This window comes from Pipistrellus kuhlii, unplaced genomic scaffold (assembly GCF_014108245.1).
Source record: "Pipistrellus kuhlii isolate mPipKuh1 unplaced genomic scaffold, mPipKuh1.p scaffold_m20_p_15, whole genome shotgun sequence".
Classification (NCBI taxonomy): domain Eukaryota; kingdom Metazoa; phylum Chordata; class Mammalia; order Chiroptera; family Vespertilionidae; genus Pipistrellus; species Pipistrellus kuhlii.
The window spans coordinates 42,014,683-42,040,059 of NW_023425460.1; the positions used below are offsets into that span (position 1 = coordinate 42,014,683).

The 25,377-nt window shown below is 53.2% G+C and overlaps 1 protein-coding gene across 1 annotated transcript; it reads right to left on the bottom strand.

Moving 5' to 3' along the window:
- Positions 1–12,256: 12,256 nt before the first annotated feature.
- On the bottom strand, positions 12,257–16,120 carry VAX1 (ventral anterior homeobox 1). The gene is made up of 3 exons (XM_036438048.2): positions 15,867–16,120; positions 14,635–14,822; positions 12,257–12,831 (listed from the first exon to the last, which is right to left on the bottom strand). The coding sequence occupies exons 1-3, from the start codon at positions 16,102–16,104 to the stop codon at positions 12,271–12,273; spliced, it is 987 nt and encodes a 328-aa protein (XP_036293941.1). The 5' UTR covers positions 16,105–16,120; the 3' UTR covers positions 12,257–12,270.
- Between the last annotated feature and the right edge of the window lie 9,257 nt (positions 16,121–25,377).

Below are 25,377 nucleotides of genomic sequence, written 5' to 3' on the forward strand. Positions count from 1 at the left end.
GTGATGGAAACGCAGCGGAGTGCAGTGATGACAGCGCGGTGCGGGCCACATTGCAAGGCCTGGCGGGACGGATTTGGCCCGCGGGCCTTGTGTTTGACACATGTGGTCTAGATGATGCTTGTCTCCAGAGCATGGCCCCCAGGGTGGCTGTCATTGAGTCAGCTCGGGAAGTGCTTCTTGGAGAAATGATAATATTTGGGCTGAAATCTAGAGAATGAGAGTTACCCGGGCAAAAACGGAGGGGATCCGCATTCGAAGACGTCGAAACGGCTTATGCAAAGACTCGGAGGTAGCACACACATTGCAAAATGACCGGTGTGGCTGAAGCATCGCGAGCGACAGAGAAAAAGGTAAAAACGAGGCTGGAGAGTAGTTAGGATGGAGTCCTCATGGAGGACCTTGGGGGCCTCAGTAAAGATTTTAAAAGTTGGGCAAAGACCCAAGTGGGTTGAAGAACCGTTGAAGGATTTTAAGTGACATAATCCGATTTATGTTTTAAGATCCCTTTGGCTGTTGTACAACGATGAAATGGATCTAGCCGGGGAAAAGGTGAAACAGGGAGCCTCTGTGGCTGAGAAAAGGCTAGCTTCCAGGTCTCCTAATTCTCAGTTAATGTTCCTTTCGCTACATGAGGCTGTTTTGGAGAAAGCAGCTCAAATAACATTGTACCTGGGTCTTTTCCAAGCTTTGATGAGTTCTCCCGAAAGGGACTCGGGGGCTAGGTAGCTAGGTGGACCAGGAATCTGGGTGTGAAGACCGAGAGGACAGGTGCGAGACAAAAAGGTCTTCTGTTACAAGGCTCAGGAAATGAGCCAACTCGGAGAAATACGGTTCAGCTGTCCCAGGAATAAGAGAACGGCTGGAGAACACACAGTCAGAAAACCTGGCCTCAGAAGCCAGCTTGTGACTGCGGTTAGGGCGAGAAGGGCAGACCAATGAAATGTCAATTCCTAACTCGGAGAAACAGTGAAGAATTCTTCTCAAGTGTCAGGAGAAAGCGAACAAGGGGACAGAAACAGGGGCCGAGAGGCGAAAAAACAAAACAGGGTCCAAAGGGTACATGAAAATGAGTGGAAGTCGTAATTTTGTTCACCAGGAGCCAGAACCTCCGAACACAGAGTTGTCCAAAGAGAGACCAGCCTATTCTTGACAAGTTAATTCAAATCACTTACCAACTGTACTCCGGATACCCTACTAAGTGCTAGAGCACATGTGTCAAACACAAGGCCCGCGGGCCAAATCCGTCCCGCCAGGCCTTGCAATGTGGCCCGCACCGCGCTGTCATCACTGCACTCCGCTGCGTTTCCATCACAATGACAGTTTATGACTGTTCAGTAAACCATTCGGCCCGCGATTTAGGCTGGATTTTAGATTTTGGCCCCTTCTCTGATTGAGTTCGACACCCCTATGCTAGAGTAAGCTCCTTATCACTGAAAGCTTGGGGGCCACTGAATTGGGTGACGCTGGGAATCCCTTCCTACATGAGATTGGATAGTTGCCACAAAACCTGAGCGTGATTATGTATCAAGGGATATCTTTCTTCCATCAGCAAAGTTGAGCCTTTGTCCCTTTCTACCACGAAAACCTTTTTGAACAAACGACCTATGTATATAGCAAGACTAGGACTGACTTTACCATGTCTGGCTAAAGAACAGGCACTGCTATGCCCTACAAAATAGGATGACCTCTACGTAGGCTCCAATCAGAGGACCGGGGGTGACAGGGGAACACCCAAAAGGTGTACATTTCTAAATAAGACAGCAATATGGCCGTCCTTTAGCTTCCTGAAACCAGATCTCTGATTCCAAGGTATTTCCAATATTTCATGAACTCTTAGGCAGAAACCGAGATCAATTCTTTATTAAGCTTTCTCAAGGCTCAGGCGTTGCTACTCACATCTGACCCGCTAAAATTAATTCCGTCCAGCCAGGACCGGTTTGGCTCAATGGATAGAGCGTCGGCTTGGGGACTGAAGGGTCCTGGGTTTGATTCCGGTCAAGGGCATGTACCTTGGTTGCGGGCATATCCCCAGTGGGGGGTGTGCAGGAGGCAGCTGATCGATGATTCTCTCTCATCGATGTTTCTAATTCTCTATCTCTCTCCCTTCCTCTCTGTATAAAATCAATAAAATATATTTAAAAAAATAATAATAAAATAAAATAAAATAAAATTAATTCCGTCCAAATGGTCAGGGACTTTTTCTCCTCTCGCGTCAAACACCTGAGGAAATGGGCAGCCGGTGAAAAGCCCTGCATTGTTAGACAATCCGAACCTCGACAAGCTTCCTGGGCTCTGAAAATTAGCAGGGGCTCCCCCTCCAGCTTCCTGTCCTGTGTTTTCTTGCCTTTTTTTTCCCTCCCTCGCCCCTCAAACAAGTGGATCTGGTTACATTTGTTTCACCTCTCAGATATTTTGGCAGTTCTCCTTTCTGAACAGAAGAATTCAGCCCCTTTCTTAAGAGTCCAGGCAGGAAAGGCAGGTGAAAAAGTTAACTGAAAAAACTAACAGCGCCAGCACCATAATTACCCGGGAATAGAAAGCTCTATTCTCTCGGTGATGAAAAAGGGGAATTACACATGTAACTTCCATTAGCATTAATGGGACTTACCTACACAAATCCCTTCCGCATCAATGTGGGGAATGGACGGGGCATAACGATCGGCCCGGCACCTTTACTCTTTCAGTCGTTCCTATTATTCGATTACGAGGCAGAGAGATGGCTACGCTGCAAACCAGGACCAGGTGAAGCCAGCCTCCCTCCACCCGCTCACTGTCACCCGCCTCCTCAGGACCATTTCGGCAGAAGGAGGATAAACACGGAGGCCTTCATTTCCTCTTCCCTCCCTTGCTCATATTTTTCCTGATGGAAACAGAAGCTAATATATCACACAAGAAGATTTTTTTAAAATTATATTTTATTGATTTTTTTTACAGAAAGGAAGGGAGAAGGATAGAGAGTTAGAAACATCAATGGGAGAGAAACATTGATCAGCTGCCTCCTGCACACCTCCTTCTGGGGATGTGCCTGCAACCAATTACATGCCCTTGACTGGAATCGAACCTGGGACACTTCAGTCCACAAGCTGACACTCTATCCACTGAGCCAAACCGGCTGGGGCGAGTTTTTTTTGTTTTGTTTTGTTTTTTTATATATATTTTTTATTGACTTCAGAGAGGAAGGGAGAGGGAAAGATAGAAACATCAATGATGAGAGAGAGTCAGGTGATGAGTAGAATAGAAAGAGCCTTAAAATTGGGATGAGACAATGAAAAGGGGGCTATGATTTCAGGCCAGAGGAAAGTGGGGCTGCCTGAAGCCTCACAGAAGATAGAGCATTGGAGGGGCTATGAGTACCGATTGCACTTCTTTAAAAAAATTTTTTTTTAATTTACTTTAGAGAAAGGAGAAGGGAGATAGAAACATCCATTGGCTGCCTCCTACATGCCCCCTACTGGGGATCAAGCCCACAGCCTGCTCTCACTGGGAATTCAAACCGTGTTCATAGGTCAATGCTCATCCGCTGAGCCACCTTGGCTGGGCACCAATTGCACTTCTTGATGTTACAGCAGATCCTGCATGCAGACCAAGTTTCTGCCGGTTCAGAAGGCAGCTTGTCCTGCCTTCCCCTCTACTGTAGTCTCCTCAGAGGAGGCCTGATCTGCCACCTCCCAGGCAGGGTTTCCTCTGCCCGCGGAGAAGATGAGGCACTGGGCAAGAAGCAGGCTCTTGGAGAGTCGGATTGCTCTTCTACACCCCAGAGCTCACCCTAGAGCTGTCACTTACTGATGTAACCTATAAAGAGCCAATTTCCCAATCAGTGCCAAGCTAGAACCTGGTCCTTGAAGAGCACCTGAGGGACTCCCTGCCAAGACAGTGTCCAAGGAGATCTGGCCCAGTGCATGACAACTCCTTCAAGCCACTCAGAGCCTCTGCTGCCCTCACAGGAGATGCCAAACGAGGAGATGTCCGGGCCTGAGAGCCCAGGGGCCTGGGCTCCGGTGCTGGCTCTGCCGCTGGAGTCACCCTGTACCAAATCTGTCCCCCTTCTGGTGGCTCCATTTGGAATGAGAGCAGTGGGACTCTAATGTCTCAGGATCCTTCCAACACTGACAATCTAAGATGATTGTTCTCTTTCAGAGTCATGGGTTCCTTTAAGAACCTGCTACATAACCATCTTTCCACGAAATTGTGCCTACAATTTCAGAAAATCCATGAAATTCCTTAAGTTTTAGTCTAATATTCTCAGTCCAGGATGGACTTGAAGTCAGTCAGGTCTGGGGATTGAATCCTAGAGACACTCCACACCCCCAACAGGCAAGTCTACCTTTGAGCCTTTTGTAGAAAAATTGATACTTCCTTGGCAATGCTGCTGTGAGGATAAGGAATAATTATAGACAAGTATATATCAAGTACATACAAATTCTGCCTTCCTACCTCCATTCATTCTCCTACGTCTAAAAGCTAGGACTTCTTTTCCTCAAGGACGGAAACTGGGGGCATCTAGATGCCCAATGCACTAGCAGTGTCTACAGTACCTAGCTCAGAGCATAAGAGCAGCTCTGCCCAACCAACTCAAAATATTTGTTAAATTACATGACAGTTCCACCCAACAACTCATTTGACACTTACCATTCATTGTCATACATGATCTTTTTTATATATTTCAGCAGCCAACAAATATTTACAGAACATTTATCTTGTGCCCAGCACTAGGTTAAACCTTGTATATATTTTCCCACTTCATCTAACTTAGTACATACTACCTACTAGGAGCTCATAGGTGTGTGAGAGGCACTATGTTAAACATTGTTGCCCTAGCCCCATGTTCGGCAAACTGCAGCTCGCGAGCCACATGCGGCTCTCTGGTCCTTGAATGTGGCTCTTCCACAAAATACCACGACCTGGGCGAGTCTATTTTGAAGAAGTGGCGTTAGAAGAAGTTTAAGTTTAAAAAATTTGGATCTCAAAAGAAATTTCAATCAGTGTACTGTTGATATTTGGCTCTGTTGACTAATGAGTTTGCCAACTACTGCCCTAGCCAGTCTGGCTCAATGGATAGAGCATCGGCCTGCAGACCAAAGGGTCCCAGGTTTGATTCCATCAAGGGCACATACCTTGGTTGCAGATTCCTCCCCAGTCTGGGCCCTGGTCAGGGCTCCTGCAGGAAGCAATTGAGTGAGGCTTAAGAAAACAAAACAAACAAGAAACCGAAAACACATTGTTTCTAAACTCCCACTTTATCTAGTATAGTACCTGCCACCTGCTAGGAGCTCAGTAGGTGTGTGGTGATGGTCACGTGGAACTCTCTTCCTCCTCAGACCACACGAGAAGGCAATTGAACAAGACATCACCTGTGAAGGATGCTAGCCAAACGGGTCTCATTTCCAGTTCACAAAACACGTGAGGGATAGGGAAACAGGTTGAATGACATCATGAGCAAACAGCCAAATCCACAGGGCATGTCATTCTGCTAAACAGCTGGCCTGAACTACCTGAAAGTTAGTATCATGGAAGAATGAAAGGAATCAGACAACTGTTCTAGATTAAAAGAAACAAAAATGACATAATAACTAAATGTCCTACATGAATCCAGATTTAACCCTAAAGTAAAACAAATAAAAAACATTATCAGACATTGTTGGGGCAACTGGGAAAATTGTAGTGCATAGTGGATATTAGATAATATTTTTAAAGTCGTGTTAATTTCCTTAGATGTGCTAATGGTTAACGTAGTTGTATAGGAGGATGTTCTTAGGAGATACATTCTGAAGTGCACAGGGAGAAGTGTCATGATGTCTTAACAGTCTCCAGTGGCTCAGGGGGAGGCAGGTGGCGAGTGAAATAGAGAAGGTGAGAGCACTAAAATAGGTAAGAAAATGTTTTTTAAAGGGTGAAGGGATTAAGCAAAACCAAAACAACCATAGACACAGACAGCAGTGTGGTAATTGCCAGAGGAAAGGGGAGTGAGGGGAAGTAGAAGAGGGTAAATGGGGATAAATGGTAATGGGAGACTAGATGTGAGGCGGTGGACACACAATAAAATATAAAGATAACATATCGGATATTATAGAATTACACACCTGAAACCTATATAATTTTATTAGCCAGCGTCACCTCCAATAAATTCATTTAAAAAGTTTTAAAAGGTAGATTTCCATAAGATAACTTATGAAACCAAAGGACCCAATACACTGCTGTGTTAATGAACTAACTTTGTGATTCCAGTCAGTCAACAAGCGTTAAAGAGCCTACTATGTATCAGATCTAGAAATAGCGATCCAAAGAGTTAAAACAAATTCAAAAGAATAATGAGAACTCAACCTTTTCGTACACTGTTAAATCTAAGAACAATAAGAAAGAAAGCACTTCATTACATTTTTTAAAAAGGCCGTTTGGCCAATGTTTCTGCACTTTGTCTCTTCCTCATTGAGTTGTTCTCTTTTCCCTTCTATGGACAAATGTGTTGTCATTAAAATAAGAATTTATTATTAACAATGATCATTTTTTATAAAAATCCTGTGCTTAGTGATGACTATGGTGCCCAGTCTAAAGGCAGAGAGAGAGTAAATTCCCTTGTGACTGACTCAACCGAAATTCCAAGCCCTTCCTCAGTCAAGGACTTCACTCTACAGACAGGGAAACTGAGGCCCGGAGGGAGTCTCAAGTCATCTTCCACAGTGACACCGTCTTATACGTAACTAACATTGGAACGTTCTACTAGATTGTACCGGATCCTGTATGAGCCTTGTCTCATGAACTACTCATAAAATTTTGGGAACGCTCATTTTCATTTCACAGATGTGGAAACAGGCTGAGAGCAGCCAGCTGAGTAACTTGTCCAAGTGGTGGATCTGGGATCTGAACCCAAGTCACACTGACTCTAGACCCCACACTGGAAACCACTACGATGAATTGCTTTTTCACAGTGAAGCATGCCGGTACCCTGGGCCCAGGGTGGTGCTGTGGAATGTGTGTGTGTTGCTGTTATTTCTAAGAATAGGTACAGCATTACCACATAAAGCACAGCCTTCCTTTTCTGTGTTCACGATATGAGGAGAAGCAAATGTGCTTCCGTGTGGAAGATCAGTTGTACATCAAGCATCCATCAGAGAATGCCTAAGTAAGCTTCAGCTCCCTTGGCCATCCCACACCAGTGCTCCTGGACCTGGTGGCCCTGCTCCTTCCACAACTGATGTTCCTTCAGCAGAAGCTTTCCGTTCCAACCTGGAAAGGTGTGTATCTGAGTGTCCTTCAGCAAATCTGGGGAACGCTCCTTCTGCGCCCCCCACACTCCCAGGTCTGAAGGGGGGCAGCCTTGCCAGCAAGGGGGTCCTACTTGGGTTTATAAAAGACGCTCCCGAAACCCAAGAAACCATCAAAATCTATTCCTTTTCCTCTCCTGCTTCATCAAAATAAAACTTATTCGCGTAGCAAGACTCTGAAATGTAAAGGCTTCTCAGTGTAGAAATGGTGTTATAATAAAATACTACGATGTGAGACAAGAAACGCTAAACTGTGTCAGAAAATGTGGATTAATATGTATAACAAACACACATTGTATTCCCACCAAATGCCAGGCCCCGGGCCAAATGCTGGAGGTTGCAATGTTTGGGGAGTTAGCGATTGAGTGGAGTCCATTGCAAAGGTTTTCATGGGTAAGTATCACTTGGGAAACTTGCCAGTAACACACATTCCTGAATCCTATTCCCAGAGTTTCTGACTCATCGGGTGGGGCTGAGGGTTAGGATGCTGCATTTTAAACAGTCCACAGGTGGTTCTGAAGCAAGTGGTTTTCAGTTGTGTCTTGAGAAACCCTGACCTGGTAGATTCTAGTTCTGATCATCTTAAGTCCTTGACCTCCGGACAACAGGGATTTGGAAGGCACCCATGACTTTTAATGGCTTCAAGATGCCTTAGGAAGACTTCCTAGGTGTTCTGTGTCACACCAACATGACATCATTTCTTCAAACAAGAGGAAGGTATTGTGTCATCCTGTGGCCTAAGGTGACAAGTTAAAAAATTTCACTGGAACAATTCAAGAGGTGTGTGTGTGTGTGTGTGTGTGTGTGTGTGTGTGTAAACTCATCAACTGTACTTACCGTATAGATGTTTACCATATGAATGTGATAGTTCCATTAAAAAAATGTTAAGGAAGTATAAGGCAGAGTGGGTAAGAGGTTCAAAGATGTCATTCTAGAGGGTAGGAGAGGGTAGGAGTTGGGTTCTGGCAGGAAAGAAAGCAGGACCAGGGAAGACATGCAGACAGACCTCTTGATGAGGCACCAAGGAACTCCTTGGCCGCTGGTGGAGTGGAAAGAGGGCTGGACGTGGGCGTGGGCAGCTGTGGATGGGAAGAGGCTAACGGGTTCAGGTCCCATGATGAGCCAGACATTTGGAGCACACGTGGAAGGAAAAATGGAAAAGAGAGGAAAGAAGGGAGAGAGGGGAGGAAAGAGGAAGAGGGAGAGAGGAGAAAGAAACCGAAAGGAGAGTCCCTGGCCAGAGGCGGAGCTTACAGTCTTGGGGCTCTGCCCATGTGGCCTTGAGCAAGTCGTCTGATTGCTGTAAGCCTGTGTGTATCTCTTTAAAATGAGGCTGAGCCTCTGAAAGTGAGGAGGGATGGAGATGGTGACTGTGAAAGGCTGTTTGTAAACTCTGAAGGGCTGCTAAGTGCCAGTCATGATGAACATATATCAGCTCGGGGGAAGGCCCACTGCAGGTGTGGCTGTGAGCATGCGTCCCAGTTCAGCTCCCCAGGCGGCTGTCCACCTCTTCCCCACACCTGACCACCAAACTCACAGGAGTTTGGGAAGAGGTTTCCCTTCCTTTTCCTTTCTGCTCTGAGCTAGCTCAAATGTTGCTTTGTGCAGGCCTAGGCATGAGATTTCTACCAACCTCACACACACACACACACACACACACACACACACCTTCGGCTGTTTTCCTTGACCCCCAGATACCCCTTCCACCTTCTCGCAGGCAGGGCCAGCTGTTGCCACGGAGGCCACCTCCCTCCTCCCTGACCTGAATCACTAGTTGGAATCCAGAGGCCTCCAGGGACCAAGGCAGTTCGTTGGAGGCGCTTGGGAAAGGAGGGCAAATAAAACAAGCACTAAATCAGATGAATTGTCCAGAAATGTTTTTTTAATTGAAAGTGTGGGTCTTCTATGCAGAAGAGACTCTTTAAGGACAATTGCGCTCCCTGAGTGGCAGGCAGAGAGCTCAGCCGCTCTCCCCAAAGCCAGGCGGGAAGGGAGGCTGGCGCAGAGGAGATGGAATAACTGGTTCTTTCCCCTTTTAGGTATAAGAATGCAAAATGGAGAAAGGGGCAGATTGGGGTGGGGGGGGTAGCTGTTACAGGATCTGCTTGGCAGGGGTGGGGCACAGTGGTGGAGGATCCTGGTGGAGGGGACCCAGCTTGTTGGGGACCCTGAAGCTGGGATTTTGTTTTCCTTTTGTTCCATGAAATTCTGCCACCTTCTCCCCCTCGCTAGCCCCAACCACCAGCCCTGAAACCGCAGCTAGAACCACCCACACCTTGGCCTTGGGGCCACCGTGGCAGACAGAGGGCGAGGAGGCAGGGAGGCAGGGAGGGAAGGAAGGAAGAGGAAGAGAGAAAGAGGGGGGAGCGAGAATGAGAGCAGAGCAGAGACAGGGACAGAGGGGAGAGCGAGAAAGGACTTGGAGGTGAGTGGGGGTGGGTGGAGAGATGGACAGCCTGCATGAGAGAAAGATCCTGGAGCCCAGGGTTCTGTAGGAGAGAAGAGAAGAAAGAGGTAGAAGAGAAGGAAGAAGGGGAGGATGGGGAGGGGACAAAATGAAAAGTAACGAACGAAGCGGATAGGTGTGCAGCGACTTTGAGAAACAGAAGTGAACTGTCTGAGGGGGCTGCCCCCAGCAAACCCTGGGTTCAGTTTATGGTGAAGGTCCTCAACCCAGTGACGCCCGGGGCCCACACCAAACTCGGGGTCCTCCGCCCACACCGGGCGCCCGCCTCCTCCAGGACCACTGCACAGTACACGTGTGTGTGTGGGGGGGGGGGTTTCCAAGGGAACTTGGCCCCCTCTTGTGCCCGAGGTGTGTGGGCCCACGGAGAAGGGCTCTGTGCCCCTCAGGCTAGGAGAGTCCTGGGGTACCCTCCCAGATCCCCAAGATTTCCCTTTGCCACATCCACCGTCCACACCCCTCATCACCGCATAAGTACTGAGCCGGTGCGGTGGGGGAGACATCCCTGCAGGAGCTACGGGCTACTTCCTTCTCTTGCTCCTCCAGAGTTTCTCTCTGATGGGAGAGAAGATCCTAAAAGAGAGGGAGGCCTGCCTGTCCCGCCCCTGGGGTTGCATAAGTCCAGAATGCTGCCTGGCCGGCTGGAGAACCATAGAAACCAGCAGCCCGAGGAGGCAGGATAGCCAGGGTGTCAGTCCTGAGACAAGTTCCTAAACATCAGAAACATAAAGTGGGAGGTGGAGGGCTTTGGGCGGACACCCCTGGGACAGAGGCTGGAGAAGAGATTCTCAGACCAGGGGAGGCACACTCACAGCCCCTCTCTCACCCCCAAACCTCATCCTCAGAGCTCTACCCCCCCCCCCCAGGCTGAGCCCCATCTGCCCCGTCTGCCTTTCCCTTTTCTTGTTTTTGTTTTCTCCTTCAAACACAAGACCAAAATACACCGCGCTTATCCGCATAGATAGATATATTTCACTCTCACCACATAAATACAAAACATCCAAATATCCAAAACATTCAGAACAAAGTTAGTAGCCAGGATTCCGGGACACCTACCCGCGTGGAATCATCGTTCATTATTTTTCTCCACTAAAAATAATTTGCCTAAAAAGAGGGAACAAAAAAGCTTCCGACGTAAATAATTTACAATAAAAGGACTATTTTTAAAATGCTCTAGGCTGGTTTCCGATGGAGGGATACATTCCAGACACTGGCGTCTGTGGTTTTGGTTAAAACGCGGGTAGCGTGGCGGTGGGGACGGCTGTGGTGGCACCACCGGTGAGGTCCAGGTTTCGGACGTGGGGCCAGGGAAACCCTGGGGGTTTTAGGGGAGGATTGCTTCCCAGCCACAGGGTGCCCATCTGGATGGATGGAGGAGAATGGGCCGCACCGCTGTCCCAGGCTTTGTCCCCGGCCTCTCGCTCAGAAAAATTCTGCTCTGAAATCAAGCGGGGCGGTTCCTCCTTGTCGGGAGAGTTTTGTGAATCCAGGAGCGGGGAGGACTCGAGAGGCGCTGGGCAGGGATCTGTCTGCAAACCCGGCGGTGTGCCCACGGCGCGGGGAGGCGGCGCGGGGAGCGCCACGGAGCCACGCCGCGCTCTCCCTGAGCGGCGCGCAGCTGTAGGCCGCCGCCCCGCCGCATCGAAGATGATGCTGGATTTTCTTCTTCCACTCGCAGCGCCGGCTTTTCGTTTTGCTTTTCCCTTTAAAATTGCAGTGTAAAAGGTTAGCTTTAATTTGGCACCGCCCCGTGGCGCCTTCTTCCTTAGACCTGCCAGATTCCGTGGCGAGTAGCGTTTTAAAACCGGTTCCACGTCCCCTGGTTGTGCGCGGTGACGATCCCTGATTATTGCTGATCGGATCAGAGGATTCCCCCGCCGCCTGCCCCGGTCCTGGGTCCAGAAGCCCAGGAGGCGGCTGCGATGGGAGTTTCTTCAGCAGCAGAGAAGCCGCAGCAGCGGGCTCTGTCCGCCCGGAGCTGCGCGCCCCGCTCTCCGGGGAGGTCCGCAAAGCGGGGACCAGGGGCTCCCCGCAGCCTTGGTTTCTCCAGCGGCGAGAGGGAGGAACGGGTTTCTTTTTTTTTTTTTTTTTTTTTTTTTTTTTGGTCTAAAGGGGACCTGCCAGCCTGCTCAGCCCCCTGCGCTCTGCGTGCAGCTTTTCTCTTCCAAATACTCACAAGACTTTAACCACCAAGGGCCGCAGCGGCCTGACCCAGAGCCCAGAGCAGGCCCCGCGCTCCGGCCTCGGAACCGGCCTTCCCCCTCCAGGGCCAGGCACGGGTTGGCTAACTTGTTAGGGCCTTTTTTCTAATTCTTTGGATTCTCCTGGATTCAGAGGAAGTTTTTTTTTTTGGGGGGGGGGGGGGTGCGGGGGAGGATGTAGAAATAAACAGCCCAGATGAGATAAAATTGGCAGCAGAGCCTGGCTGGGAGGGAGAGCTGTCCGGGTTCTCCCGGGAGCCGGGGTCGCCGCCGCCTACCTCGCGCGCGTCCATCACCACCACCACGACAGAGACCACACACATAAACACAGGGGCCCCGCGAGTCAGTCCAGCGCCTTCTTCTCGGCCCCCTCTTTGCTGCCGGTCCGCGAGTACGGCTCGAAGGCCGAGGAGCTCAGGTAGCGCGCGGAGAGTTCCTGCAGGTTCCCGGCCAGCGAGCCGGCCACGGCCAAGGGCGCGGAGGACAGGCGGCTGGCCACGGAGCCGAGCAGCGAGGGCACGGGCAGGCCGAAGAGGCCGTGGCCGGCGGCCGGCGCGCCCGCGTGCAGTCCCCCCGGCCCCGCGGGCCCGGGCCCCGGGGCGCCGCCCACGGCCGGCGGGTGCGGGGACGCGGCGCCCGCGGGGCCCGGGGCGGCGGCGGCGGCGGAGCCCGCGCCCAGGGCCGGCAGGCTGGGCCCGCGCAGCGCCGAGCCGAGCGCGCCGGTGGCGGTGGCGCAGGAGGGCAGCAGCGCGGGGAGGCCGGGCGGCGACAGCAGGCGGCCCTGCTCCAGCAGCCGCAGCACGCTGCACGTGGCCGCCGTCTCCGACACCACGGAGCGCAGCTCCGAGTCCTTGCCCTGGTCCTTCTTCTGCTTCGTGCGCCGGTTCTGGAACCAGACCTTCACCTGGAGCGAGCGGGGCGAGAGGAGCAAGGGCAGACGGGGCGTCAGAAGCAGGCTGTGGGGTGTGCAGGTTGGGGAGTGGGGACCTTCCCGCATCCCCAGCCTTAGCCCCAGTCCTAGTCCCACCTGCAGCGGGAGAGGTCCGGCTGGGAACTAGGAGCAGCCAGGGGGAGTGGGGGGACACAGCTCTGTTAGGCTGAACTTCCGGGGGTCATGGAAGCAGGCCCAGGCTGGCTAACACTCCCAATAAAATAATAAAAATGTCACAACCTTCACTCAAAAGAAGACCAGGAGGGATTTCACTGGGTGATGGCGCAGACCTGTGGGGCCTGGCTTGAGGATGCTGAGCGGGAAGGCGGGTGGGGGAAGGTGGGGAAGCATTGACCTGCCTATCCGGACCCTGGACCCTGGACCCAGGCCCCTGGCCAACAGGGGAGGGGGAGCTCTTATTTAGTGCCCCCCCCCCCAGAATGGCAGGTGAGGCTACAGTTGTTTCTTGTTATCAAGGTGGGACCTGACCACCAACTAGCAGCAAGCAAGGAACGTGGCTGCAGGAAGAATAGTTGGTCCGAGTTTTCCCCACCTCCTCTCACCAGGAGCCGGATTGGAGGGGCTGAGGGGATTCTCAATTTACCACTCTTATACGCTCCATCCGGAACTTTGGAGCTGCAGGAGAAAGTCAGGGGGCCGTGTTGGACTAAATTCCCTCCGCCACCCTCCCCTCTCACTTCCCCTTCTCCCTCAGCCCCCCTTCAGGCCTAGCTGGTGGCCCACAGCGGAGTATGGCAGCCACAAGGCAAGATTATCCCGTCTGGATCTTTTAAGCGGCACACAGAGGGGAGCAGAGACACTGGGGGAAAGCGGCCAGGCCCACTCAGGCTCAGAAAGCGCGTCTGCCCTGTCTGTCCTTGGTTCTCAGTGTCCTGTCCGGATTTCAGACCTAAAAGGCTCCCCACCTGCTTTAGGGCTGGGCATGGGGAAAGGGACTGATCCTAGGAAAACAACGTCTGCCCTGCCTGAGCCAAGCTGGTGCCATGCCCTGGCCAGGCCCCAGTGCCCTCTCTCGGGGCTGAGTCCAGCCAGCCAGCTCCATAGGAGCATCATATGGATTTCATAGAAGCTCAAGACCTACAGCAGCGTTGGCAGTGCTGGCTCTCGGGCCCTCGATCTGTCTCCCAGTCCGGGCCTCCTTGGCACGGAGGACAGGGGGCCTCCTGGATGTCTGAGTGGGTGCTGAAGGCTGAGAACGGGGCTGGGAAGCGGAGGGCCAGGGGAAGCCATACGGGCCAGGGCAGCCTGTTCTGCGCAGGCAGACATCAGGGATGTGCACTTTCCTAACCCTGGCTGTCTGCAGTGCCTGAGCAGGGGGCTTCCGCCCTAAGCTTCTGGCCCCTTGCAGGATGGGCCTGGTGTTGGGTAAGGCTTCCCATCCCCAGAAGGGGGTGGTGCCTGGAAACTTGGCCAAAAATGAGGCAGCCAAAGCAGGGTGAACATCCATTCCTTTAGCGCAGAGACAAGAAAGGGATTCTCAAGACCGGGTCCAGAAAGGATTCCATGGGGACAGTATTAGGGCCTCCGGAGCCCCAATAGGGAGCAGAGCATGGACCTGGAATGCCTAAGGGTCTGGGGGAATGGCTTATGGAAGGGAAGGAAGCTCAGACCTTTCTCCCCCGCCCTCTCTATCTCCTCCACCTCCCGGGAGGCTCCGACCAGAGCCAGCCTGCGCGCTGCGGAAGCTCTGGCTGGGGGCGGTGGGGCGGACGGAGGCTGGTGCAGAGCTGCCCGCGGCCTGGCCCTGGTTGGTACCTGGGTCTCAGAGAGGTTGAGCTGGCGGGCGAGCTCGGTCCTCTCGCGGCCCACCACGTACTGGCAGCGCTGGAACTCCATCTCCAGCCGGTAGAGCTGCTCCGCCGTGAAGGAGGTGCGCGTCCTCTTGGGCCGGTCCAGGTCCAGGCCCTTGGGCAGGATGATCTCCCGGATGGACCCCTTGGCATCTGGGGAAAGGGAAAGTATCAGCCGCCAGGGCGCTCTGCTCCCTCCACCTCTCTGGCCTCAAGTTCAGAGGCGGAGGGAGTGGGGGGAGCAAAGACTGTGTATTGGGGGGCCAGGGGCTGCCGCCACACGCCGACGGGAGGGAGAAGCAGGCTTTTGCCTTTTGTACATCCCTCCGGACCGAGAGGAGGGGGAAGCAACCCCAGATCTGCTGGTGGTCCTCCCGGCTTGGGGGCCTGGGCTTCGCGGTCTGGGTCCCCGGTGGCCTGAGGGTCCGCGCACTCTCCAGCCCGGGTCGGGCAGGCCCCAGCTCCGGAGCGAGTCGACTGGACCGCGCTCGGGCGACCCCCACCCCCACCCCTGGGTCTCTCTCCCTCCGGAGCCCGGGAGGCGGGAGGAGGTGGGACCGAGTCCCGCCGGCGGGGCCTGGCGCTGAGCTGGCTGGCGGGGGCGGCACCGGGCCGGGCCGGCCTCCCTCCCCGCCCCAGCCGGGCGCACCCCGCGCGGCAGAGCCGGGCCCCGCGGAGCACCGAGGCCGCGGTTCCAGCCCCGATCGCGGCGCCTGGGCCCTGGGCCCAGCGCGCCGACTGGCTGGGCCGGAGCCGGCGGTCCTTCCTCCGCGCCCGCGCTCCCCTCGGGTGCGCTCATCCCGCAGGAGCGCGGGAGTCCGCCACCGGGCTCCGGGCTGGGCTCCGGGAGGTCCTCTGGGGAGGTCCTCCGGCCCCGGGCGCGCACAAGTCCCGCAAAGTTCCCTGCTCCTTCCCGGATCGGAGGCCGCAGCCCGGAGCCCGGGCCGCCCGCGCAGACCCCAAGCTTCCCCGGCAGCTCGGCGCGCGGGGCGCTCGGGGCTCGGAGGAGAGCGGTCCCCGGAGACTGCACCCATCGGGCCAGCCGGGACCCCGGGAGAGGACGGCCGGCAACTTTCCCCCAAGTCCCCGCCGCACCCCGTCTCCGCCCGGCCCGCCGGGGTGGGTCTGGGTCTGGGCGGGCGCGCAGCCCGGGCCCCGGCGCCGCCCCGGAGCCGCGCCCGCGGCCGCCGTGCCTACCTCGCACCAGGATGCGGCGGCAGTAGTCCGGGTCCGCGGCGCCCGCTTTGCTCTTGCTGCAGTCCTCCGCCGCGCCCGCCGCCGGGAAGGCGCCCTGCGGCTCCTTGAGGAAGGCGGCGGGGAGGGTGCCCTCCGCGCCCCGGCCCTCCCGGCCCTCCCGGTGCGCGCTCTTGGCTCCCCGGGCCGCCTCCGCGTCCGGGGGGCACCGGACGTCCATTTTGTCTGGTTTCCCGAACATGGGAGAGGCAAAAGCAACAAAACAAAACAAAAAACAAAAAGAAAGAAGAAAAAAAAAAGGAAGGAAAAGAAGAGGCGGAGTGGGGAGGACAAAACGCGGACAATGCGGCCGCTCCGCCCGGCGCGGAGGGAGGGAGAGGCGAGGATGGATGTCCCGGCAGCGGGGCGGCGGCGGCGGCGGGCGGGTCGGCGATCCCGGAGATCCCGGCGGAGCAGCGGCCAGGCCGCCTCGTCCCCCGCGTCCTCGGGGCGCGTCTGTCCGGCGTCCCCGGGGTCCCCGGCGCGGGGCGCAGGCGGCGCGGCGATGCGGAGGCTCCCGCCGCCGCGGGGAGGGCGGTGGCAGTGGTCCGGGCGCCCGCCCGGGGGGACGCACGCTCGCTCGCTCGCTCGCTCGCGGTGGTGGCAATTGATTACGGGCAATTTCGTGGTGGCCCCCGCGTTTCGGTTACCTCATGAATACACTAAATTGTTTGGATAATATATCAGATCCGTAATGGATGGTTTCTGTCCTTGTCCCCAATCAAGGAGGGGTGTCCGCCAGCGAATACACGGAAATGATTGGGTCTTGCTTTCAGGAAACACACAATCAAAGACTCGCACTTCCAGAAAAAACTTTTGGCAAGATGCATGCTGAATGGTGAGCACCCCGAGCCCGGCGTGATTAACTTTCCCTTTGCCTTTGACCCTCCTGCTCACATCCTGGCTAGAGGGGTTTTTCTGCACACTCGGCAGATAGAGCTGAATGTGGGGGTGGGGGGAGAAACACACACACACACACACACACACACACGCACACGCACACGCACACACACGCGCACACACCCCTCTGCACACCCTGCAGCCCAGTTGCCTCCAGAGAGGAGGAAAGAGAAGAAGACTGGGGGGGGGGGGGGTGTGGAGGGAGGAGAGGAGAAAAAGTTTCCCTCAAAAAGTATATCCCCCCACCACACGCTCTAAAAAGTCAAGCTTTCACCCCAAACAACTCAACACACCTCGATGCTGACAGCCATCTTAAGCGGCCACCTCTCCGCATTGAGTCCCCGCTGGATTTTTTCAAGCCCGCACCTCCAGCAGCCCGGAGCGCGCAGCCCATTCAAAGGACAGCTTTGTGCTCAGAGTCCAGCAGGAGAGAGAGGGGGGGAGAGGGAGAGGGAGAGAGAGAGCCTAGAAAATCTCAACTGTGAGATCTGGTCTAAAAAAAAAAAAAGTTTTCCCCTAGCTATGGCATTGTCTCTGCTACAATATCTCTGAGAAAAGCAACAGCCAGTAATCCAATAAGAGCATTGATTAGGCTACAATGATTCAATTCAAGCGCATGGCCTTGTGCAAGGAGCATGCTCCAGCCCTTCTCGTCACCTCGCCGGGGCAGAAGCCCTCTCCACTCCGCTCTCCCCATTCATCCCTTTATGGGAAATGCGGAGCAAAAGGAGTGAAAGATGGCAATTATCTAATTGGACTATTAACAAACAGTCCTCTGAGTGCGGAGGTCTGGCGTGGCTCCTGGGCGGGGGAAGGGCCGAGCTCCCTGCCCTCATTCACAGAGAGTGCAGGGGCCGCAGGAAAGAGGTTTTTTAAAGGGAGTTGGGTTGGGAGGCGGAGAAGGGGTGGGGGGAGAGGTGGGAGGTTTGGCTGAGAATTTTTTTACACAATTCTGAGAATGGGGGCGGAGGCGGGCGGGGAGAGGGCGGGGGCTGGGGCGGGGGTCGTGGGGAGCTGTTGGGAGCGAGGGAGGGAAGGGAGGGAGTGAGAGAGAGAGAGAGAGAGAGAGAGAGAGAGAGAGTGAGTTGGGGGGGGTGGGGGGGGAGAAGAAGCCAAGGGGCTAGGATTGCAGCCAGGCGTGCCCGCCTGACCCCAGAAAACCTGCCTGGGCGGGATGGGCCATCACACTGTTTCCCCTCTTCTCCTCCCAGCCCCTGGGCCCCTAAGCGAGCCAGCTCAGGTCCAGTTCCGGTGGGGCGTATCAGGCCCTGGAGGTGGCCCCTGGCCTATTGCTTTATTTCATTGTTGTGTGTGTGTGTGTGTGTGTGTGTGAGAGAGAGAGAGAGAGAGAGAGAGAGAGAGAGAGAGAGAGAGCGAGAGGGAGAGAGAGAGAGAGATTGTCCTGAGCGGGTCCCACAGACAGGTCCTCTGGGCAGCACTGGGCCCTGGAAGCCAGCCGCCACCCGGGGCTCTGGATAGAAGGCGACTTTGATGGCCTCTCCTGGGAGTAGGGGGGGGAGCGGGGGGGGGGGGGCAGGCAGGAGTGGAGGAGGGAAGGGTCCTTGCGGCTGCCCTGTTCTGAAGACTTGGAGTGGGATTTAGGCAAAATTCTGCCAACTCTGGTGACACGCGCCCCCCCCCCCTCCCTGCTCACACTCTCAAGGGCTCCACTCCCTCGTGGTCTGAGGTGTGGGGAGGGCCGCTGCTGGGCCTTGGCCCCCAAGACAGGGGAGCTAGGCAGGTCCCCCCAATCCCGGTCTGTTGGCTTTTCCCTGACACCTGGCAGGGGAAGTGGCCACCTTTCCCTAAGGCCATTGTGGCCAGGGAAACCTGAGATGCTGGGTCAAACACCCAGAAGGAAGTCTTTAAAAATAAAAATATGCAACCTGCCACCACTTCTTTTAGGGAGATGAGGGGAACTGGCCAGGGCGTGAGGAGTGCCCCTAGAAAGGACGGTCAGGTGGGCAGTAGTGGCCACAGGAGGTCCAGAGCCACATACACACCCCAGACTACACCAAACTGTGACCATTGATAAAAACCTATTGACCCTCGCTCTTACAGGGTAATAGCAGTAACATATCCTATATAATAAAAGCCTAGTATGCAGATTGTTCAACTGGGAGTTCCACCGCTCCCTATGGCGTGCACTGACCACGAGGAGGCAGTGTGGAACATGGCAGGTGTCGGCAAACCCTCCCCCCATAGTGAGAGTGGGACCACAGCAGAATGGTGGAGCAGGTGGGGGGGGGGGGGTGTGGCCCAGAATGATCGCCCCCACAGGTGGGATGATGGACCAGGTGAGGGGGCGGCACCAGGCCAAGGCAGGGTGCCAGGCAGGGCTGTGGGGCTGCCCAGCTGGGGGCCCAATCTTTGCAGGCCATCCCAAGGGACCCTACCTGTGCATGAATTCATGCACCGGGCCTCTATTTGGGTTATAACTGGGGACTGGTTAGTGGGCAGCCACTTCCAGGTGCAAAACCTCATTTAATTTTCTTAACCCCTCAGTCCAGAAGGTAGTGACATCCCAGCCCTAGAGACAGAGTCTCAGGGATGGTCAGTAACACCCCAAGCCATACAGTTGGCAAGTGTGGAGTTTGCACTCACTTCTGTCTGACTTCCAAGCTCTTCATGATCTCCTTCAGCTGCCCCACGTGACTCTGTCCGTGATTTAGTTCCACACCTACCCCTGCTTCGATTTTTCATAATCTCCAGTGACCATGGCCTATAGATACAGAGCAGTGACAACTAGGATCAGATGACTAGTTAATGCCAGAAATCCTGGTCTTGAGGCATTGTCTTCATGAATGTTATCCCAACAACAGGAGACGCAGTGGGGAGATGGAGTCTTCTTTCTGATCAGGCTATTGGTTACCAGCCAGGAGCATTTTCCAGGAGTCTCTCCCTCTCCTGCATGGCTTGGGAGGAATAAAGTGAGGTTTCCTGGGTGCAAACCTACTGAGTGAATGTCTGACCAGAAGCAGTGGTGGGGGGCAAGGCCTATGGACTCCTCCCCAGAGGTCTTCCCACCAGCCAAAGTGGTAGCACTGCACCTTTTCTTTTTTCTTTTCTTTTTCTTTTTAAATATATTTTATTGATTTTTTACAGAAAGGAAGAGAGAGAGAGAGAGTTAGAAACATTGATCAGCTGGCTTTTGCACACCCCCACTGGGGATGTGCCCACAACCAAGGTACATGCCCTTGACCAGAATCGAACCTGGGACCCTTAAATCCAAAGGCTGACCCTCTATCCAATGAGCCAAACCGGTCAGGGCAGGACTGCACCTTTTAAAGCTGGTTAAAGTCAGGGGACTCAGCGAGGCTCCCCAAGGACAGGGAACATCTTTCTCTCTTTGCTTTTATCCACTTACTGGAGGTACAAATGCTTATTGGGGAAAGGAAGAAAATGGGATGTTACAGAAAACACCCAATGTAAGGAAGCAGCCATTTACCAAGCATCTGAAAGTCTCAAGACACACCCTTCACTAAGGGGACCTCCCTGGGCTCCAGGCAGGGCTCAGGGCTGGTGCCATTGACCAAGGTCCCTCCATGTTCCAAGCCCAGAAGATAACCAAGGTCCATAAAGAAAGAGCCAGGCCAGCACCTGGTTTTGCTTTTTGTTATGTGCAGCCCTCCCCCGCTTCCCTCTCCACGGCCGGATTAAAATTCTATGGGCATCCATCCAGAAACACCGTGACAGGTTTCTGAGAGGACCCAGTGGAGGATGGAAGCTGGGGGCGGAGGTCTCAGACAAGCAGCTGCTGCCCCCAGGGACACGGAAGCTGTGTCCGTGGGCAGAGGGAGACGAGCGCTCTGTCCGTTACGTGGATAATCTGAGACAAGCCTGCACTGCACGGTACACGAGGTCCCAGGACTGCTAAGGTGAAAGGTCTTCTCCTGCCTTCCTTGGCTTCCCTCCCGGGCCCTGCCCGCCCCCATGTCCCTGTCTGCAGGTGCACGCAGACCCAGAATAGAACGGCGAGGCTGTAGGGATTTGGAGAGATCAGCGATTCCACAGCCTTCATTTGACTTGACAGATGAGGTATAGAAGCCTGAAAAGACCAAGTGACTCGACAACTAGTTAGTGGGGGCATCAGTTGTGACAGCCCTGGTCCCCTGGCTTAGAGCTCCCCTCCCACCACCACCCAGGCTTCCCAGAACTTGAACTCCAGGAATGCTTTCTCTGGGGTTGGGGGAAATGATGTCATATCAATGAACGAAATCACAGTCAGAGCCTTGGGGGTGTTTGTCACCTTCCCTGTGTTCCTCCTGTCACTGCCATAGAAAGCAGGGTGAGAGGGTACCCAGCGCTTCCCTTTCCCATCTTCACTCAGAAAGGTGTGTTAGCTCAGAAAGGTGTTGGCGGGGGGTGGAGGGGCTGAGGGTGGGACTGGGGAGGGGAGGACATGCTGGCAGGAAAGCTGAGATCCTCTCAGATTGTGAGATTGTGAGCGGTTTGGGGACAGCGTAGCTTCATCTTTGAAACATCTTTTTTTATTATTTTATTTTTTATTGATTTTTTTACAGAGAGGAAAGGAGAGGGATAGTTAGAAATATCGATGAGAGAGAATCATCGATCAGCTGCCACTTACACACCCCCTACTGGGGATGTGCCCGCAACCAAGGTACATGCCCTTGACGGGAATTGAACCCGGGACCTTTCAGTCCACAGGCCAACTCTCTATCCATTGAGCCAAACTGGTTTCAGCTGAAACATCATTTTAAAAAGAACTGTATCAGAGGAGAGGGCAGAACCAGAAATTAAGTTTCTGGAAGAATGAATCGAAGCACCTGATAATGATGACTAATTGAACAACAGGAATGCCCAGCATTTATACAGATATGTTCATCCCCAAATTACATGTAGTGGTGAATTCAATCTCATCTAGCTGTCCTTATCCCCATTTCACAGAAGATAGGGCCCTGGAGAAGGAAATGAATTAAGAATTGATGCTGAGACCAGCCGGGGTGGCTCAGTGGTTGAACATCAACCTAGGAACCAGGAGGTCATGGTTCGATATTTGGTCAGGGCTCATGCCTGGGTTGCAGGCTTAATCCCCAGGGTGGGGCCTGCAGGAGGCAGCCAATCAATGATACTCTGCATTCATTGATGTTTCTATCTCTCCCTCTCCTTCCTCTCTGAAATCAATAAAATATATATATATTTTTAGAAGGAACTGATGCTGACTATCTGAAGGGGAAAAATGTAGGCATGCATCTAGATTCTAGACATTTCTTCTCCATTTTAGCTAACGACAGCTTCAGCCAGTGTGCAGACTACTGAGTCCTGAGTTATTCTGACCACATTTCAGGCAAACAATCCCTGGACTCCATTTCTCAACTTGGCATTTTGTACCAAGAAACTAAGTTCTTTATTTAGTTTGTACACCGAAGCACGTACGGTTTTTGAGCTGGAAGGAGTGATGGAGTACAAAGGTAGCAAGAAGGAATCCAGAGCCAGACAAGTCACTGGAAAGCCCAGATAGCGGATGACAAAGTGGTTTGGCTTCATTCTGACTCAATACCTAGGACAGCAACAAACCACTGGTACTTATTAAGGACTTACTGGCTGCTAGTATCTCAACTGAATTCCTGTGGCAATCCTTTGAGAAAAGAACAATTATGTGTATCCATTGTGTTGGATTAAAAATGGCCATAAATTCTTTGCCATTCTTCCCATTCAGGGGAGGGCTCTAGTTCCCCCCTGCGGAAGGTAGCTGCTTTGTGACATGCTTGGATCAGTAAAATGAGGTAGAGGTGACACTGTGTCACTTCTCGGGCTCGGTCTTAAAGAGCCTTGGCCGCTCTCTTCTTGCTCTCAGAACCCAGCTGCCATGCCACCAAGAAGCCCATCTAGCCCTGGCAGTGGACAGAGTGTCAAAGCTAAAGGGTCCCGGGTTCAATTCCGGTCAAGGGCATGTCATGTACCTTGGTTGAGGACACATCTCCAGTGGGAGGTGAGCAGGAGGCAGCTGATTGACGTTTCTAACTCTCTATCCCTCTCCCTTTCCCTCTGTAAAAAATCAATAAAATATTTATTTAAAAAAAGAAGAAGAAGCCCATCTACATGACTAGAGGAAGAGAGGCCGCACGGAGCATTGAGGTGCCCCAGCTGAGAGCACCAACTTCATGAGAGTGAAGCCATCTTGGGTGCGCCCGCCCAGCTGAACTTCCAGCTGAAGGCAAACTTATAAAGGACCTGACAATATAATGTGAGGCATGTGAGCCACCCATGCTGAGCCCTGTTTAAACAGCAGAATCTTGAAAAACGATATGGCTGTTTTGTTTTGTTTATTTTTTTAATATATATATATTTAATTGATTTCCGAGAGAAAGGGAGAGGGAAAGAGATCTAGAAACATCAATGATGAGAGAGAATCATTGATCGCCTGCCTCCTGAGTGCTCCTCATTGGGGATTAAGCCTGCAACTGGGGCATGTACCCTTGACCGGAATCAAATCTGGGACCCTTTAGTCCACAGGCTGACACTCTATCCACTGACCCATGCCGGCTAGGGCATGGCTGTCTTGTTTTAAGCTACTAAGTGTTGGGTGTGTTCGTTATACAGCAGGAAGTAACTGAAACCCCCATATTGCAAGGGAGAAACTGAGGCTCAGAGAGGCTAGGTCACTTTGTCCATGGCCCCCTAGCTAGGAAGTGGTACAGCATGGATTCAACCCCAGAACCAAATCCACAAACTTGACCAATGAACCATACAGCACCTCTTATAAAATAACCAAATTCTAACGAATGATTCACAAGTTTATTTCTGTGCTTCATCTCAAACATTGCACAGTGTGGGCTGAACTAGTCAAAGCCAGACCATGCACGTTACTCTTAAAACTAGCGAATAGAGGTGTTCAGGCTAGAAATGGAACAAAGATGGTCTTTGCCAAAATTGTCATCATTTCTTTGAAAATCCTTGGGAGGTGGCCACAAGGCCCTGATTTTCTTTCTCCTTAGAAAACAAAGATGCAAATACACACGTTCTGTTCTGGCCTTCAGGGAATGAGCCCTACAGGAACTCGGAGAGCGGAGAATGGGAAATGGCAACAGGTGGCTGTTTGGCTCAGAAATTCTGGGAGGAGGCAAAGCAAGATTGCTTTTGTGACAACGTTTTCTGGGTCACGAAGAACGTTGAGGTTTTCCAGGAAACCTGGCTTGCAAATTCATATCTTCCTAACACGAGTACATTTGTGTTTCAAAGCATCTTTAAACCCATCATTTTCTAAAATTCCTCACCGCCTGAAAAGCTGCTGGAGCCATTCAGTCAACAAGCAGGGACCGATCCCTCCTCCCAGCATCTCTAAGAACTGCCTGTATCGGGGCTGCAAAGTGTTTTCATTTCCACGCGCAGGAACATCTGCCCGGAAGTCACTTATTCTGTAAAGCTCGCCTCATCCAGGAGACAGCCGGCACGGAACGGGGACAAGGCCAAGGCCACTGAGCAGTGCGCGTGGGTGTGTGGCAGACTCTGTACATGACAGCCTGGGCTCTTGGCTCCGAGGAGACCTGCCCAGCCCCTCCTTCAAAGCCTAGTTGCTCCTAGTTTAGATCCAATTCCAACAAGCCTAAGGCTCCCCCTTCCTCGCTGAGGGAGACTAGAGGCAGCAAACAGGAAGGGAAGGGCTTGCTTGAGGCGGGGACACCGATGACCATACCCTCAAGGGCCCTTGATGTCAGGAAAGAAGTAGAATGCCAAGTGACAATGAATATTCAGGAACAGGACCCTCAAAAGGTTGGGGGGGATGGGGGTGGGAAGAGAACGACCAAAGAACTTGCATGCATATATGCATAAGCTTTAAACACAGACCAAAGGTAGTTATGCCTGGGTCCGTAGGCAAAGACCGCTTATTGTATGGCAGGGCCATCAGCACTCGCGTCCATGTTATATGAGATATGAGTGCTGCTGGGCCTTTGGACAAGGCCCCTAGGAGACATCAAGGATGTCACAGAACAGGGACGCTGAGCTTCTGCTGGCATGCCAGCGTGGTTGGAGCAGAGGCTGAAAACCTGATTCAAATCCAGCCTGTGCTTCCGTGTTTTGTTTGATCCCCGTATTTACTTTTAATCTGAGTTGATTGCCAATATTTTTTATCGCAAATATTGTAAAAAGAAGGGATTTCACCTAGAAACTCGACCTGCCAGATGCTCTTGAAAAATGAGGTGGCCTGATTGCCCTGGCTTAGTCCCCATCAGCCGCCAGCTGGAGGTGGCCCTCACTGGAAGCCATCCATGCCCCCCGCTCCCCGCCAGGTGGGCCCCTCCACTCGTGTAACCTTTTTGGCCTTGGAGGCAGCTGAGCGAAGATGCTGAAGTAGGGAACAGGTGTGTTTGTCAAGCGCAGGAAGCTGGGGTGCAGGCTGCCGTGACTCCAGGAGCTAACAAAGTGGGGTTTGCGACACCCGTGGCGTCCTAAGGACCCTGAGTCACACGGGGAGTTCCCAGGTGAGGGGAAGGACCCTGACAAGGTCTGAGCCCCCTCCTTTTTTCTCCCTAATTTGAATATATAGTCCTCATGAGGCCTGGCTGAGAACAAATGACAGGCAGCTGGTGAGAAGTTTGAGAACAGCCACATT